The 15524-nt window shown below is 28.6% G+C and overlaps 1 protein-coding gene across 3 annotated transcripts in view; it reads right to left on the reverse strand.

The window, feature by feature from the left end:
* Window positions 1-214: 214 nt before the first annotated feature.
* The window catches only part of LOC107451679 (apoptotic chromatin condensation inducer in the nucleus), a 42174-nt gene continuing 26864 nt past the window's right edge, over window positions 215-15524 (reverse strand). For 2 of the 3 annotated variants that reach the window (XM_043047273.2, XM_043047274.2), the window contains 11 exons: window positions 13064-15294; window positions 8852-8903; window positions 7900-7954; window positions 7104-7237; window positions 5452-5578; window positions 4297-4508; window positions 3779-3886; window positions 3365-3641; window positions 3169-3278; window positions 1868-1996; window positions 215-1352 (listed from right to left, as the gene is read on the reverse strand). In XM_043047273.2, the coding sequence (XP_042903207.1) occupies window positions 1299-1352; window positions 1868-1996; window positions 3169-3278; window positions 3365-3641; window positions 3779-3886; window positions 4297-4508; window positions 5452-5578; window positions 7104-7237; window positions 7900-7954; window positions 8852-8903; window positions 13064-15294 (3489 nt within the window). In that variant the 3' untranslated portion in view covers window positions 215-1298. The remainder of the gene's footprint in view (window positions 1353-1867; window positions 1997-3168; window positions 3279-3364; window positions 3642-3778; window positions 3887-4296; window positions 4509-5451; window positions 5579-7103; window positions 7238-7899; window positions 7955-8851; window positions 8904-13063; window positions 15295-15524) is intronic. The other variant, XR_011636539.1, reaches the window with a different exon arrangement.

Below are 15524 nucleotides of genomic sequence, written 5' to 3' on the forward strand. Positions count from 1 at the left end.
GAAAAACAAAACTGTTTTTCTGATTCCACTACGTTTGATTTTTTTTTTTAAAAATTTTTTCTCCCAAGTTTTTCGTAGGCCCTAGGCACGTGCCTAGTGTGCCTATAGGGTAATCCGGCCCTGGCTATCGTTGAGATCATAAGCCACATGTGTATGCATTCGTGATCTTCTTGAAGTGCAAGAACCCACAATTGAGGTAAAAAAAAAAAGAATATACCATCAATCAAAAATTTATTTCACTAAAATGTAAGCAACAGCATGACAGTTACAATGAGAGGTTGAAATGAAACAATAACGTTTTCATAATACTCAAAGTACATTTAATAAATTTTGTGGTAAAGCAGAGACCATCTCATTTTACAAAACCAAAAAAATCAATTAAACAGTTTCTTTGAAAAATTCGTCATTATGCAGGATAATGAGATAGGCAAATATGAAATAAAATCATATAGATTCTTTTAACTGATTAAAACTTTCATATGAATAAAATTATACATATCTGTAGTAAACAGCTGAAGGCATAAAGGAGTCTACAATTCTTATGAAAATTCAAATTTCTATGTACAAAGTGATTTCACTGCACAAATAAGAGTATGCTATTTCAGTGCAAATTTGTCAACACACTAGATCTTGCACGATTTCTCCCACATGTTGAAATAACTCGTGTTACATTTCATCCCTGCTATGTTCCTTTATTACATTATTTCTCTCCTGCAACATTCCCTCAAGTGATACATTTTTGCAAAGGTTTAATAACTTCTTCCCACATGTGTGGTAACAAGATGGGGGTGACCACTGTTAAAGGGTTATCTTTTTCATTGAGCTGCTTTCATCTGCAAAAGGATTAGGGGAAGATGACGGACTATACAAAAAAAAATTACTATTTCTTTTACTGGCCTCCTTCTACAAGAAAATAATCCATCTCCTTTATCTAAAAAGTTAGGCTAAAAGAAAAACATTTATACTTCTTTCACTCACATACATGCATTTCCAATACATACTTACTTATGGGTTTTCCATAAATTTTTACAACTAACACGCAAAAGTGCATTCATACATAACAAAATAACTTGAATGTTTTTCTAGAAAAATACCCCCAATAAGGGAAGAAATTAAGAGTAAAATTATTGATCTATGTTGCTTATGATATTTGCAAATGAAAGAAAAAAAAAATTATTTTTCTCATTTTAAGTTTTATACCTGATGCTGAAACTGCCGATTTTTAAATCAAGTGAACTCGAAGCAGGAGGCCAGAAAATTTATTCATTAATATATATTATCTTAAATAATTATATTAATTATCGCCGTCTGGATGTTGGACTGCGACTTCTTGTCGAACTTCTTCGGCTTTCCTGTAATAAACAAAAGATGAATATAACTATAAAATAAATTATTTTTAATCAAAAATCTAGAAAAAAAATCACAAATGAGTACAGCAAAGAAAGCATTGCAATAATTTAACTCAATTTTATATTGTATGGATTTTATAAATATAATTTCTTATTTAAATGTAAGAATAGTTTGAAGAGTTTTTGTTATTTAGGTTTATAATTTTTAGGATGCTTATTATTCCCCTGAAAGAAATTTCAAATTTTTTTTTTAAAATTCAGAATAATTTTCCTACTAAAGAATTTGTAAAAAGTTGGTCAAATTTAAGCCTTTGCTTACGGAACTTAGCAGAATGTAGCCTGTTTTGGGTTCACTTGTTACACCAGCCGTAAGCTAAGCAAAAAAATTGTTTTTACCAAAAGATATTCTTAAAGAATTAATTGACTTTTAGATGTACAAATTCTCAAAGTAAAATCATCTTTCTTATAAAAGAAAGCCGGTTGGAAACTTTAAAGTTGAAAATTTAAATATGTCTCACCACTTCTCTGGTTCTGTGGTCAAGGCGAGATCTTTTACTTCTTTGCTCAGATTCTTCTTTTTCCCTTTGTTGATTTCTTTTCTCACGTTCTAATCTTCTCAAGCGCTTTGACTCTTCATGTTCCAATACCTGATTAAGCAAATTATTGTAATCCAAGAAATTATAAAATTAGTATAATTTATCTGATTATATGCTATTAACTAATAACTATAGAAATATGGTGTACATAACAAATGAAAAAAAAAATTTTTTTTTCTACTTTTAAACAGATTAAACCTTTCAACATGTATCAATAGTAGTAAAAGGCCTTTTATAAGGTTAGATAATTTTAGAAACTTTAAATTGACTACACAAATAAGCAAGTATGCAAACTGATAGAACTATGACACACAAAACCAATAGTAAAAAACTTGCCTAAAAAATGTGGTTTCAACATAAAATTCATCATGAAATGAGTTGCACAAAATTTAGATTATAATATTTAGCAATGACACCTCACACCACAATCAAACACTTTTTGAAGAGCGTTTAATAATAAATTATTGGCATTTAGTGCCTGTACAACTGTAAAAATGTTCAGTTTCTCAAATGTTCGTTTTTTAAACTCCATTCTAAAAGATATTAACTCCTGAATCAATATGGGAACAAATATTCTTTCATTGAAAACAGTAATAGTTGAGCATAAACTGAATAGTATAAAATGAAATGTAACAACTAATTCGGAGGATATACCATTATTTAAGGGCCGATTGCAGTATTCATAACATTACAGTTTTTGATTAAAAATTGGTATTTCATTCGTAATTTGCAAATAGATATGTTACATTCGTAATTTTTAGCAGTATAGATATGTTACATAAAATTTGTTAATTTAGTAACATTGATAAAATTTTATTAAGTTGCTTTAGCAGTTATTTATATAATTGTATATTAGGTTTCACTATAATCATTTACAAAATAAATATTATAAATCTAGTTACTTTATTTTCTTAAGAATTCGGTCAATTTTTTTTCTCGTTTTTCAATAATTTAATAGTTAAGCAGCTTGAAAATCAACACTATTATTCAAACTAGATTGCAATTACAAACTGTTTAAATATTTCTCTTTAAAAGAAGTTTCTTGCGTTTTCTTCACCTGGGTTGAAAGAAACATTTCTTCTAGGTTGGTTTTTTACGTATTTCACTGAGGAAAGAACTTGCCATCCCTTTAACCTTAACTTTTAAGTATCTTTTTAAACATAACTATAATCTTATATATAATACCAAAAAAAAAAAAGTAGTTCGATTGTTACTGTTTTTACCTGAGCTTCTGTCAATGGCAACCAATAAATGCAAGGTATAGACTTGGTTTTTTGAAACAAATCATCAAGCAGTTTTGCAGGCGTGTCTTCATTTGCCCTCTTTTTAGTATCTAAAATTAATAAACTCAATGTTAATTTTTTTTTTATAGACTGAAGTACTTTATAAAGTTATGATAAAACTTTAAGCTTTTTTCACCTTTCTTATCTTTTTTATCAGATCCTCTATACCCTTCAATATTTTTATCTGACTTTTCTCTATCAGGAGAATCTTGTAGAACTTTATCTTTATCCCATTCACGCACGGGAGCCTGCGGTCTGTAACGTTCCCTTTCTTTTCTTTTATCACTGTCCCGGTCCTTTCTTCGATTATCACCAACTGGTGGAGAAGTTTTTTCATCATAAGTTTCCTGCACTTCTGGTAAACGCTCAACAACTGGTTTCTGTGCATCTTTACCACTACGATGATGTTCAAACTAGAATAAAATTTTAAGTTTTAATCATCAAATGCAAAAAAATATACAGGTTTTAATTTCTAGTATGTATTGAGAGTATGTTACCATTGCATTACATATTAGAATATAAGTATTTTAAAAAGGATTAAATGTTTCACCTCTTCTTCAGTACTAAATTCTGCACTTAAGATCTTCGGATTTGAAGAAGGCCATCTAACACCATTTAGAGCATTCCGAGTTTTGATAGCTTCCTCTTCAGTTGTATACTAAAATTAAAAGATACAAAATGTTCATAAAAATAAAATAAAGTAACAAAAATTCAGCACTTGCAACAAACTAAATTACACTACAATGAAAACTAGTACTAAAATTCATTTACATTAAATATTTTTACTTATTTAATATAAAATTCATTAAAATTGTTTTTGCATTAAGTATTTTTTATTTAAATCTTTGATGCACATCAAGTACTTTTAAATAAAAACTTTCTTTTAACATCAAGAAATCGATTGAAAATATTAAAAATTCTTCGTTTCTTTTACACAAAAAAACTCATTACAAAAATTTCATCAATAAAATGTTTTATACCAGACCTGTTTCTGTTACAACTTGTTACATAATGTCAAAATTAAAAAAAAATTTAGATTTATGTTAGAGTAAAAAATAGAATACTCACTGTGACAAAACACTTAGATTTAATTTTATCAATCCAAAAATCATCTTCTATAAAATTGCCTGTTTGCCTTAACAGATCTTTTAACTGAAGCAATGTAAAGGGCCGAACTAAGTTTTGAATAAAAACTATTTTTGAAATAGGTCCACTTGAGTCAGTTGCTTCTAAAGGTTCATCATTGTTTTGATGACTAATATCGGTTGAAAATTGTTTAGCTGAAATAAAAAGAAAATATAAATATGATAACATTAAAATACCAAACACTAAGCATGACAGGCAAAGGAAGCTTATTTTAGATACAACAAGGACACTGGTCTTATTCATCATCAGAAGTTAACTAAAATTAATGTCAAACAATTTATGGTACAACTGGATCCTATAATCTAAGATTTTCCTTACAAAAATATGTAAGAGTAGCTATGATTAGTTCACAATATATCCAGTAACACACAAAACAAGGAGGAAAAGTCAGAAATGTGTAGATAAGACGATGAAATTGTAATTCCTTTTTAATTAGCTTCATAAGCAGAAAATTGTAAGACTTTCAACTTTGCTTAGAAGCATATTTTTTAAAGAAAACATTGAAGAAAGACTAAATGGCTCTTACAATTAAATTTACTAAAATCATTGTTGAATACACTAGAAAAATAAATGAGTAAACTTAACACTCTTCCTCTGCACACAGCTAAAAGTAACTTTTAAGTAAAACTTGATGGAGGCAACATTATCATACAAATACTAGATCCATGCTACTAATGATAAAATTGCAATGAAAGTACTTAATTATTAATGAAAACTTATGATGTATTTTTAGAACTGATTTTAAAAAAGAATTTTCAAATAAAATAAAATAAAATATGAAAATAAAGTAAAATCTACGGTGTCTGCGGCAGAGAACTATAATTTCTAATTTAATATGATTACCAATTATAATTACATATCAATTAAAAAATAATAGCATGTGTTTGTATATTATCTTTATAGAGTACATATTTATATGTTAGTATATATTTATAAAGTAAAATTTTAAACATAGTGTAAAAAATTATTATTTTTTTTTTGTAGTCAGATTTTGATCAATTGACCAGTTTTTGACTGTTCTCATGTCAAAAACCTAACCCTTTTAAATCAAGAATAATATGTTTAAAAAATATTTACTCAATTCTTCTTCAGATTTCAGGGGAAAAGATAACTTATTTTCGTCTTTAATGGGAGGTGACTCTTCAGGTATTGAATCATTGACTACTGATGGCTCACTTACTAGTTTAAATTCTGGAAACCAATTCTAAAAAGAAGAAAAAATAATTGTTATTTAAAATTATTTTTGGAAATTTAAAAGTTTTTTTAAGGCTCATTTATTAATAATAACTTCTGAAGTTATCTTTTAATGAAAAAAATATACACATGAAACATTATGTAAACTATTTCTGATTAGTAATTATTGGTGTTTAACAAAAGTAGAACATTTCAATATCTCTAAATTAATTTGTTGACAAATATAAAAACAATGTATCATAATTACACTATAAGACTATAATAAATAATTTGATACTTAACATAAAGTGAAAAAAATCTGACTGAAGAATTTGATGGATCATTGACAATTTTTTTTAAATTTTTTAAAAAAATAGCTTCATTCACGTCTAGAAAATGCAGTAGTTTTTAAAAATAAACAGTAAAACCTAAACATTTTATTAATGGTATTTTATGAATCAATGCACTTTAAGGGGGCGAGGTGGACAGGTTAAATTTAATTACTTTATAACATAGCTGATAGATTATCAATCAATGTCAATGACAAATCTGATCATATGCAAGCCAAATTTTAGCAGTAACGTCGTATAGTAATTAAAATACAAATTATTAAATCTATGTTATTAATCAAAATTATAACCTCAGTTTTTATTTCAGTCGGATTTTAAACAATATTCAATTGTAACTGTTTAATGTTTAGAAAGGTTAAATGGCATGAGAAAATAACTGTTCTGCCAAAGGTAAAAGCTTACAATAATGGATACAAGGCAACAAACGTCTAAGTAAATGGTGCAAAAAAGGGGTTGGCATGATTTAAATCAATTGATTTTTTTCTGAAAAAGAATCTTTGATGCAAGTAATATATATATATATATATAAATATATATATATTTAGAGTTTCATCGCATTGATATTAAAGACATTACCCAGAGTAATGAGAATGTAATGCATGTATGTTTATAACATTTGATGTTCAAAATAGACCAAAAAATAATAAAAAAACAAAGTAAGGCAATTTTTTACTTAACATACTTTAACTATATCAAGTAGTTTATGCACATAAAAAGTAAAAGAGACTTAATCTGCTAAAAGTAATTTCGAATAATCAAATTTTTTTTAATGCTTTTATGATCAAAATTAATTTATTCTTTATCTAATATCTAACTGACACATTTGGCCTTTTTCTTTACAAATTCATTACAGTATTTAGCATGAATAAAAAAAACAGCTATGATTTTTATTTTTTTTAGAGGTTCACTTGTAATAATTACATAATAATTTTAGCATTTTTAGTTAAAAGTATTAAGAAAAATAATATTAAGCATTTATGTATTTTATTAGAGCTTTGATTGGTACATGTAAAAAAAAAAAAAAAATGCAATAAAAAAAGGTGATTAAAAAAAAAAAAAGATTTTTATCAATTTTGGCAAGAAATGGTATTTGAAAAAGAAGAATGAAGAAACGAAAATAACACTAAAGCACCACAGAGCTACGACTTGAACTAGCATTTATTAAAAAAAAATAAAGCCTGGGAAGGGGGAGAAAGAAAGACATACCTTTAAAGAGTCTGTTGATATGTTTATAGCTTGTGATGATTTTTGAGAAGAAGCAAATTTTCCCCATTTGCTTTTTTTAGACTTAGGTTCACTGCAGGTTTGATCCTCAGAAGATTTTCTGCTCAATTTTCGACCTTAAAAAAAATTATATAATCATAAATAAAAAAAAATTGTTTTTTACACATTTTACTTAATAATTTAAGTTTAAATTTATCTACAGTAGTTAAAAAATAACGAGAAAAAATTTATAACATATTCATATTTGTTTCAAAATAGTTACTTCTTAATCAAGGTTGAAGGGAAGATTATTGTTTTTATTTTATTGGCTCAATTCTACAAAAAAACTGAAATAAAAAGGGAAGGAAAAAAAAAAACATTTATCCACTTGCAGTAAACTTGAAACACTCAAGCTCTTTTCGTTCGTAATATAAATTTTACAAATAAAGGAAGAGTGAAAAAACTTGTTAAGAAGTTACTTTTTTAGTAACACAGCAGTAGATAGCAACAATAAAAAAATTTTAGGAATCTCTACCAACTGAAAACTTCCTTCTACATTTATTTTCTACCATACCATTTACAATTTGAGAGTAATTCACTTGAATCATAGCATAGTTAATAGCAAATTCTATATTTATACGATTGGGAAAAACTACAGCCATAGATAACAATTAAATTGCTCAAGAGGATAAGGAAACTACATATTCTGGTTTAAAAATATTTATTCAGAGTAATTTTGATATTACTTTCAAAAAAGTTTATTTAATAATTTGTAAACTTTCTTCTACGTAACACTTACCTGGAAAGTTTATTTTTCTTGGCTCATACTTTACTTCTGGTGAATTTTCTATTATCTACAAATAAAATATACAGTCTGAATATCATTAAAAAAACATTATAAACACATGAACAAAAATCCTATATAAGCAGACACTAAAAAAAATGGTTGTAGTGGAAAGCCAATTTGAACAACAAGTCAAAATTAAGAACAAAAGATCTGAAGTAAAAAAAAGTGAGAACTAAAAAATTAAAAGAGTAAAAATTAAATACGGATTTTATTTGCAAAAGTTTAGTCACAGGAGTTGACAGACAAAGATTTTAAATTACACTAGGTTGTATTATTTTCAGATGTCATTAAGAATCCTTTGGGGTTGCTTTATTTCATTCACAATGACTAAGTAAAAATAGTTCAAGCACCAAGAAATTTTAGGAATATGGAAGTCAAAATTTGAAAATAAGTCTTAATTAAAATTCTAGATCACTATCGATGAGGTATGAATAATGCGAGAATTACAAAGGAAAGTATTACAGTACGTGGTTAGAATTACAAAGTACTTCATCAATTATGTATTAAAATTTTGTAATCTATTTTCTCAGAATAAATATAATTTGTGCCAAACTTTTTAAAGACAATTTAAATTGGTAAAATAGAAAATATTTATTTTTGATCTGCTTTTTTTAATTATGGCTTTCATTTTCAGTGATGCTTTACAATCAATTTAATGAACTTAAGAGTTAAATTATTGGAGAGAAAATGCATTATTTTTCAGTTCATAGAAAAATTTTCAGGTGAGCCCTAACTTATGTGGAAATTTACTATGACTATTTAAAATTTTAAACTATTATTTTACAAACAGCATTAATATCTCTACAGTTAGAGTACACGATGAAGAATTCAATTTCGAAAGAAAAAAAAGTCAACACTGTGCAATTAATAAAGAGGTTAAAATAATTATTTTAAAGATACTAACCTCTCCCATTTCTCTTTCAATATTTTCCGGTTGAGTTGAACTAGTAGATTCTCTAAAAAAGAAAAACATTTTTAAATAACCCTAAAAAAAACAATCATCTGCAAAACAATTGTTTTAACAATAAGTGCTAAACCGAGAGCACCGAAGAGAGATTTCTTGAATCAACGATTTTAACTTTTTGCGCGTCGTAATAATATTAATAAATAAATAATGATAGTATTAATTTTAAAAAAAATTATTAGAATAAATAAGAAACAAGTTAAAATTCGTAGCAATTATTGCAGAAAAAAAAAGATCAATACACTACATACATTTAAGATCGAATGAGCACATATATTAATTATTTTGCAACAAATCTGAAATTATAATAAAATCCCCACTCAGTCAAATTTTATTTAATTGTACAATATGAAGTTCTTTATAAAAATAAAAAATTAAAGAAAGAGCATGATTTCTATATCAAACTATCTTTAAATGTTCTTGATTTCACTCATTCATTAAACTCTTACATAAGTTTCCGTATAATATAAGACTTGGATAAGCAGGTCAGTATCATCACTTTTCTAACATTAGAGGTGGAACAAGAAAACTGAATTTTAAGATATTTTTAAAACTGCTTCTTTGGGTTTCTCAGTATCCTATCTGAAGAGTTTCCAACTTTGGTAAAAAGCTTATGTATCACTGCAGTCTAATCTTTTTTTATCTTACTTTTTGCAAAATGCGTGCTTTCTACAGGCTTTGCAGTGGGCAAAAGAAAAAATCAGGACACTATTTTTCAAATCATCATTTCAATTATCAAAATTAGAACAATTTTTGGAACAATAAATACCAGATTAAAAAAGGTAAATGACTAACTAAAAAACATATTATTTGCACTACTGAAGTATAATAAAGGCAAATCTTATCACAAATAATATTTTCAATTACTGAACTACTTTGTTTAGAAGAGAATGTTACAGAAACTTTCAGTTTTATTTTATTAATGGAGCATTGAACAACTTATAAAAATTTGAGATCAAGGTATCGAAGATTTTAATGGTACTGCTGCATTAAAAAAAAAAAAAAACATTATCAATTAGGCAATATTTAGTAAAATTTGTAACAGAGAAGTCTTTCGTAATCAAATAATGTTAAAGAAGGGAACAGCGAATAATGCTGCTATACATTTTTATACAAAATTAATTCAGTTGAAGTTCTCTCAAATCACGATTAAAAAAATTATAAATGATTATTGTGTTGTAGAATAGAATCGATGATTTCTAAAATAACATGAAAGACATAAATCAAGAATTTTGGAAACTACTTCAGGGTGCGTAGCCAAATCTATTAACAAAAAATAAGCATTTTTTAAGCACTAACAAAGTATTTTTAAGCACTATATACTTCAACAAAATGCAAAATAATTTTCATAGACTTTACATGATCATGACAAAATAACCAGTTTCTGACAAATAAATCTTTTCTAGATTATATTAACTATAATAAAAAGATCAAGAGGTTTTTCGGTTCGATAACAGACGGTAGTAAAGGAAACAGAGTTGCACACAAGAGAGCAAGAATCTCACCACACTTGGCTCAGTAGGCGCAAATGCTGATTCTCAAGTATTTCATCAAATATGTAACATGATTGGTGCTATCATACATTACGAACCGACAGTATGCCAAAATGGATTGTGAAAACATTTAATAGAACTATATGAATAGAACTCAGCCACCGGGCGTATAGAACTACGATGCACGGTGGCTGAGCGGTAGCGCTTCGCGCTCCCGTACCACAGGTCGTGGGTTCGATCCTCGGCCCAGGCAAGGTTGACTCAGCCTTTCATCCATTCAGTGGGTCGATAAATGAGTACCAAGTACGCTTGGGAACTAAACACTGGGGGTTCCGTGTTTGGATGACCACCTGACTGGAACATCTGCTCATGCACCCCAGAGCCCAAGAAAACTGAGATGGGCACAGTAGGCCCTGGCCCTCTATGGAATGTCGCACCACTGAGTTTAGCTTATATGAAAAGCACACTGTTGCATAATACGTGGTGAAAATCAACACCATAAAGAAAAAGTATCGTTTCCGAAAAGGGAAAATTAAGCACTTTTTAAAAACACCCCATGAAAAAAGCACCTTTAAGGGCTTCTAAAAAACAAAAATAAAAAAAAAAGAACCTTAAAGCACTTTACCCAAGAAAATTTGTAATAAAAAAGCACATAATCCCGAATAAAAAATTCCTCTCCATAAAAATCTGAAGATGTAAATCAGGGTTGCCCCTCAAATCTGGGAAAAAAAATTCTCTGTTTCCCCTATACATATTATACACAATATATTAAGAGGAAACAATGTGCTCTTGTGTGAGCAATATTGGGCTAACTATACTAGTTTTAACTGCTGGAAAAACTTAAGAGAGAAAAAGGAATAGCTGAACATACTTAAATAATGCTATAGTAAACAAAATAGTATAGTATGACTGAAATATCCTCCTTAAAAATCCCATAAATTACGCTTTGAGTGGTCATCATTTTTTAAAAGATGAAAATATGAAACGAAATTCTGTGCATTTAACAAGCTTGTAAATTAAAATTCTTAATTCCCTATTTTCTGTGATTTAAGGTGATTTTTGAATTCCATGTATTTTTCAACTGATGAAATGAGACATTGAACGATTAATAACTTCAGACTTTAGGAATGAAATTTTAATCTACATCAATACTCTCTGAATCCTTTTTTTCTTCAGATTGTTAACCTGATTCCTTACTTTTTCTCAATTCAGAGAGCTGTTTCTTTGCAAGAATGACACATTTTTGCTATTTTTTGATACACCATTGTAAATATCTATTATCCAGTTAGTAACACATCTTAAGTTTATTTTTTATCTCTCACTCTATGATTACTCTTTTTAAATAGATTGAAAACCTGTTCAGTAAAATGCTTTTGGTCAGACATATTTAAAATTTCATAAAATATTTACTAAAAATAGATTATTAGATAGATAATAATTATAGCAACTTAGTCAATTTATGCAGTCTTAATACAAAAAAATATTAATTTTGAATACAAACAAATTACAATTACATTTTCAACTTGTTTTTACTTACTATAAAATACAATAATTAGCAAATCTAATACTTTCATTTTTTCACTTAATTCACATATCTGACAAAGCCAATCAACAACTGATCATAAAAATCAAGAAAAATTGATAGGATAGATTGATAGAACAATTGATTTTTAAAATATGTCTTGATATATGCACAATTCTACTGAAGATTGTTTTTATTTGCAAATTATTTTTTGATATATTGAATCCAGTTGGGTTTTTGAGAAAATTTGTTTTCAGCTATGGTACTTCATCTGATAAATGAACTAACAATAGCATAATCATCACTGAGTTTTAAAGGAAACACAAGAAAATGAAATTAAGACTTCAAGAAAATATATATGCTTACAATTAAAAGCATGATATTATACAAAATATACTACAATTAATTTTGAATCTAAAAAAATTATATTTCTTTATTTTCATTTATTATTAAATTTCTATTGTGTAATTGCAATGAATTATGGCACAGTGAACCCATTAAGATCCCCTTTCAAAGTACTTTAGTATCATGCAAATTATTGCTTAAATTTTTGAAACAGCACATGATTTATTTGATTTTTGTATGGCCATATTTCCAAAATGGATTATTTATGAGTAAAATTTGGCAATCTTTACCTCAAACAAACAAAATTATGCCTTTTATAGGTGCTCTAGCTAAAACATTACAAAATATTGAAAATGTTTATGAGGGAGACATTTTTATATCATTCTATTTGGTTTTTAAATTTGAATGGAACAGAAAGTAAGGAAATTTTACATAGATAATAATTACATGCCTTACATAATTTTTCATATATTGATGATAGAAAATATCTTTATTTTAAAAAAAAATTACTTTTTTTTTCACAGGCATGCTACTAAAATAATTTCCTAAACACTGAAACATTTAATGAGTAATGGATTATAGTTCAGCTTTAGATATCACTGCAGATTTCAAAAATCATTATTGGTTTTAAAATGTTTAACTTTGGTTCTGGGAACAGAAATGATGGTTTCCAACCAACACTATACAGTTTTATAGACTTATTCAAAGAAAACTAAAAATTTTGAATTTGTATATATGTATGCAAAACACAGAAAATAAAATGCGTCTAACGAACAAGAAATAAATGCTCACCTTCGTTCTTTTTCTATTTTTGGTGAACTAGGAGAAATCTCTGTTCTCTTTTCACTGAAGTTCTTATTAGATATTTTTTTCTGTTCATCAACAGGAAGTTTTTCGGAGGATCCAAGAGATGATATAACAACGTTGTTTCTATTGATCTTTAACTTTTTACGAGGGGGATCACTAGGTAAATCAGATTTTTGATCTACAGCACCTTTAACATCAGTGGTCAATGACTTGGTAACATCTTTAGCAATTTCTTCAGATATTTGTACATCTCTCCTTTTATGAGGAGGTGGGCTACTGGAAGAAGAACGAGACCTACTTCTTGAAGCTTTTTGATTAGAGTCGATCCCAGTCTGATGAGTCCTACCACTCTTGGAAGTATCAGACATTACTGATTTTTCAACATTTTCTTTGGATGACTTTCTGGTGCGCTTCTCTTGGCTGTGAGAGCTTCTGCTGCTAGAAGTTGAACGCGATCTACTTTTTGAGGTTTTTCGATCAGAAACACTTTCAGTATGGCCTTTTCTAGTCCTAGAATCCTCGGTCACTACAGATTTTTTAGCATTGTCTCTAGATCTTTTTAGAGGGCTTTCTCCTTCACTTTCATTACTAGAGGGAGAACGAGATCTACTCTTAGAAGTCTTCCGACTAGAGACAGGCTTTCGATCGATTTTGGAGAATTTATCCATGATTCTTTTCCTCCTCTCTTCTTTCACAGGGCTTCTTTCTCGGCTTTGGCTGCTAGAGGGAGAACGTGATCTACTTTCTGAAGTTTTATGATCAGAGCTACTGTCAGGATGATGCTTTCTAGTGTCCCTTGAAGCATCGTACACAGATGATTTTTTTAAACTTTCTTTAGGTGGTTTTATGAGACTTTTTTCTTCACTGCTAGAAGAGGAATGAGATCTACTTTTTGAAGTGTTTTTATCAGAGCTACATTCAGTATGACGAGTTCTAATAAGCTTATGAGCATCAGAATCGTGTAGTCTAATGTCTTGTTTTGATGGTTTTACAGGACTTTTCTCTCTACTCTTCGAACTCCGGCTACTAGCCATGGTTGGAGAACGTGATCTACTTTTTGAAGACTTTTGATCATAACTACTCTCACGTTTTCTAACAATCATAGAAGTATCAGGTACAGTTTGGTTTTTTACATCTTCTTCAGATTGCTTTAAAGGACTTTTCTTTCGGCTCTTAGAATCGTGATCGCTAGGGGAAGAACGAGACTTACTTTTTGAAGTTTTTTCATCCAAGCTACTTTCGTCGTGATGTTTCTTCTCAACTTTTGAAATATCATGTTCCACTGATTTTTTGGCACTCTCTGTAGATGGTTTTTCGGAATTTTTATTTTCGCTGGCAGTGGGAGAACGAGATCTACTTTTTGAATCTTTTCGTTCATAGTTCCTATCAATACGATATTTTTTGGCAGCCCTTGAAGCATCAGGCACAGAAGATTTTGTAACATCTTTTTTAGGTGGTTCCACGGGGCTTTCTTCTCTACTTGGTGAACTATTTTTCCTACTCGGGGAAGATGAACGAGGTTTACTTTTCAAAGTCACAGAAATTTGTTTGGGTTCTTCAATATGTTTATCAATCTCTGTGACAGGTACATCTGATTCAGGTGATTTCTTTTTCACATTTTTAAAAACTTCTTTAGGTAGTTTTTTAGGAGTTCCTTCTTCACTTTGAGAGCTGTTGCTGCTGGAAGAAGAAGAGCGAGATCTGCCTTTATGAATGTTAGACTGTTCGACAGAAATTTTACTTTTTGGTTGCCTTTTTTTCCTACTTCTGCTTGACCCAGAACTTTCCTCACTGCTGCTATTAGTATGTGATTCTGGACGTTTATCACTACTTTGAAAGCTTTTTTCTTTTTTTCTACTAGTCTTTTCCTCCGAATCAATGATTTTTTTATTCATTGACTGTTTACTTTTCTGAAGAAATGTTGACTCCCCTACAATATCTGATACTGTATTTTTATGGTCTGGTTTTTTTGATTCCATAACTGACATTTTTCTCTTGTTAGATGTATCATCTAACACAGACTTTTCTTTAGAGCGAGACTTAGATCCAGAATTCAGACCATTTCTATGAATATCATTATCTGAATGACTGTCTTTGTCACTATCATTTGTAGGGAGAGGTGTCAAAGTCTCTTTCTTTGAAGTTGCTTTGGCAGCAGACTTTACAATGCTACTTGGACTATCCGGTAATTGAATGTCAGATAATGAATAAGGCACCTAAAATGTTAAAAAAAGTAATAAAAATAACTTAATTCGCATAATAAATATCTTCTCAGTTTACAAATTTAGCTTAAGACTGCTTCACAAAAACAGTTACTGCTCTACAGATTAATGCAAATATTTTTTGAAAAACTTTAAGATTTTCTTATTTTTTAATCAAGAACAACAAATAAAATTACAATAGTAAAGTTTATAATCTTGTTTTTTTTACTATAAATATAGTTCTT

The sequence above is a fragment of the Parasteatoda tepidariorum genome, chromosome 4, assembly GCF_043381705.1.
Source record: "Parasteatoda tepidariorum isolate YZ-2023 chromosome 4, CAS_Ptep_4.0, whole genome shotgun sequence".
NCBI classification, from domain to species: Eukaryota; Metazoa; Arthropoda; class Arachnida; order Araneae; family Theridiidae; genus Parasteatoda; species Parasteatoda tepidariorum.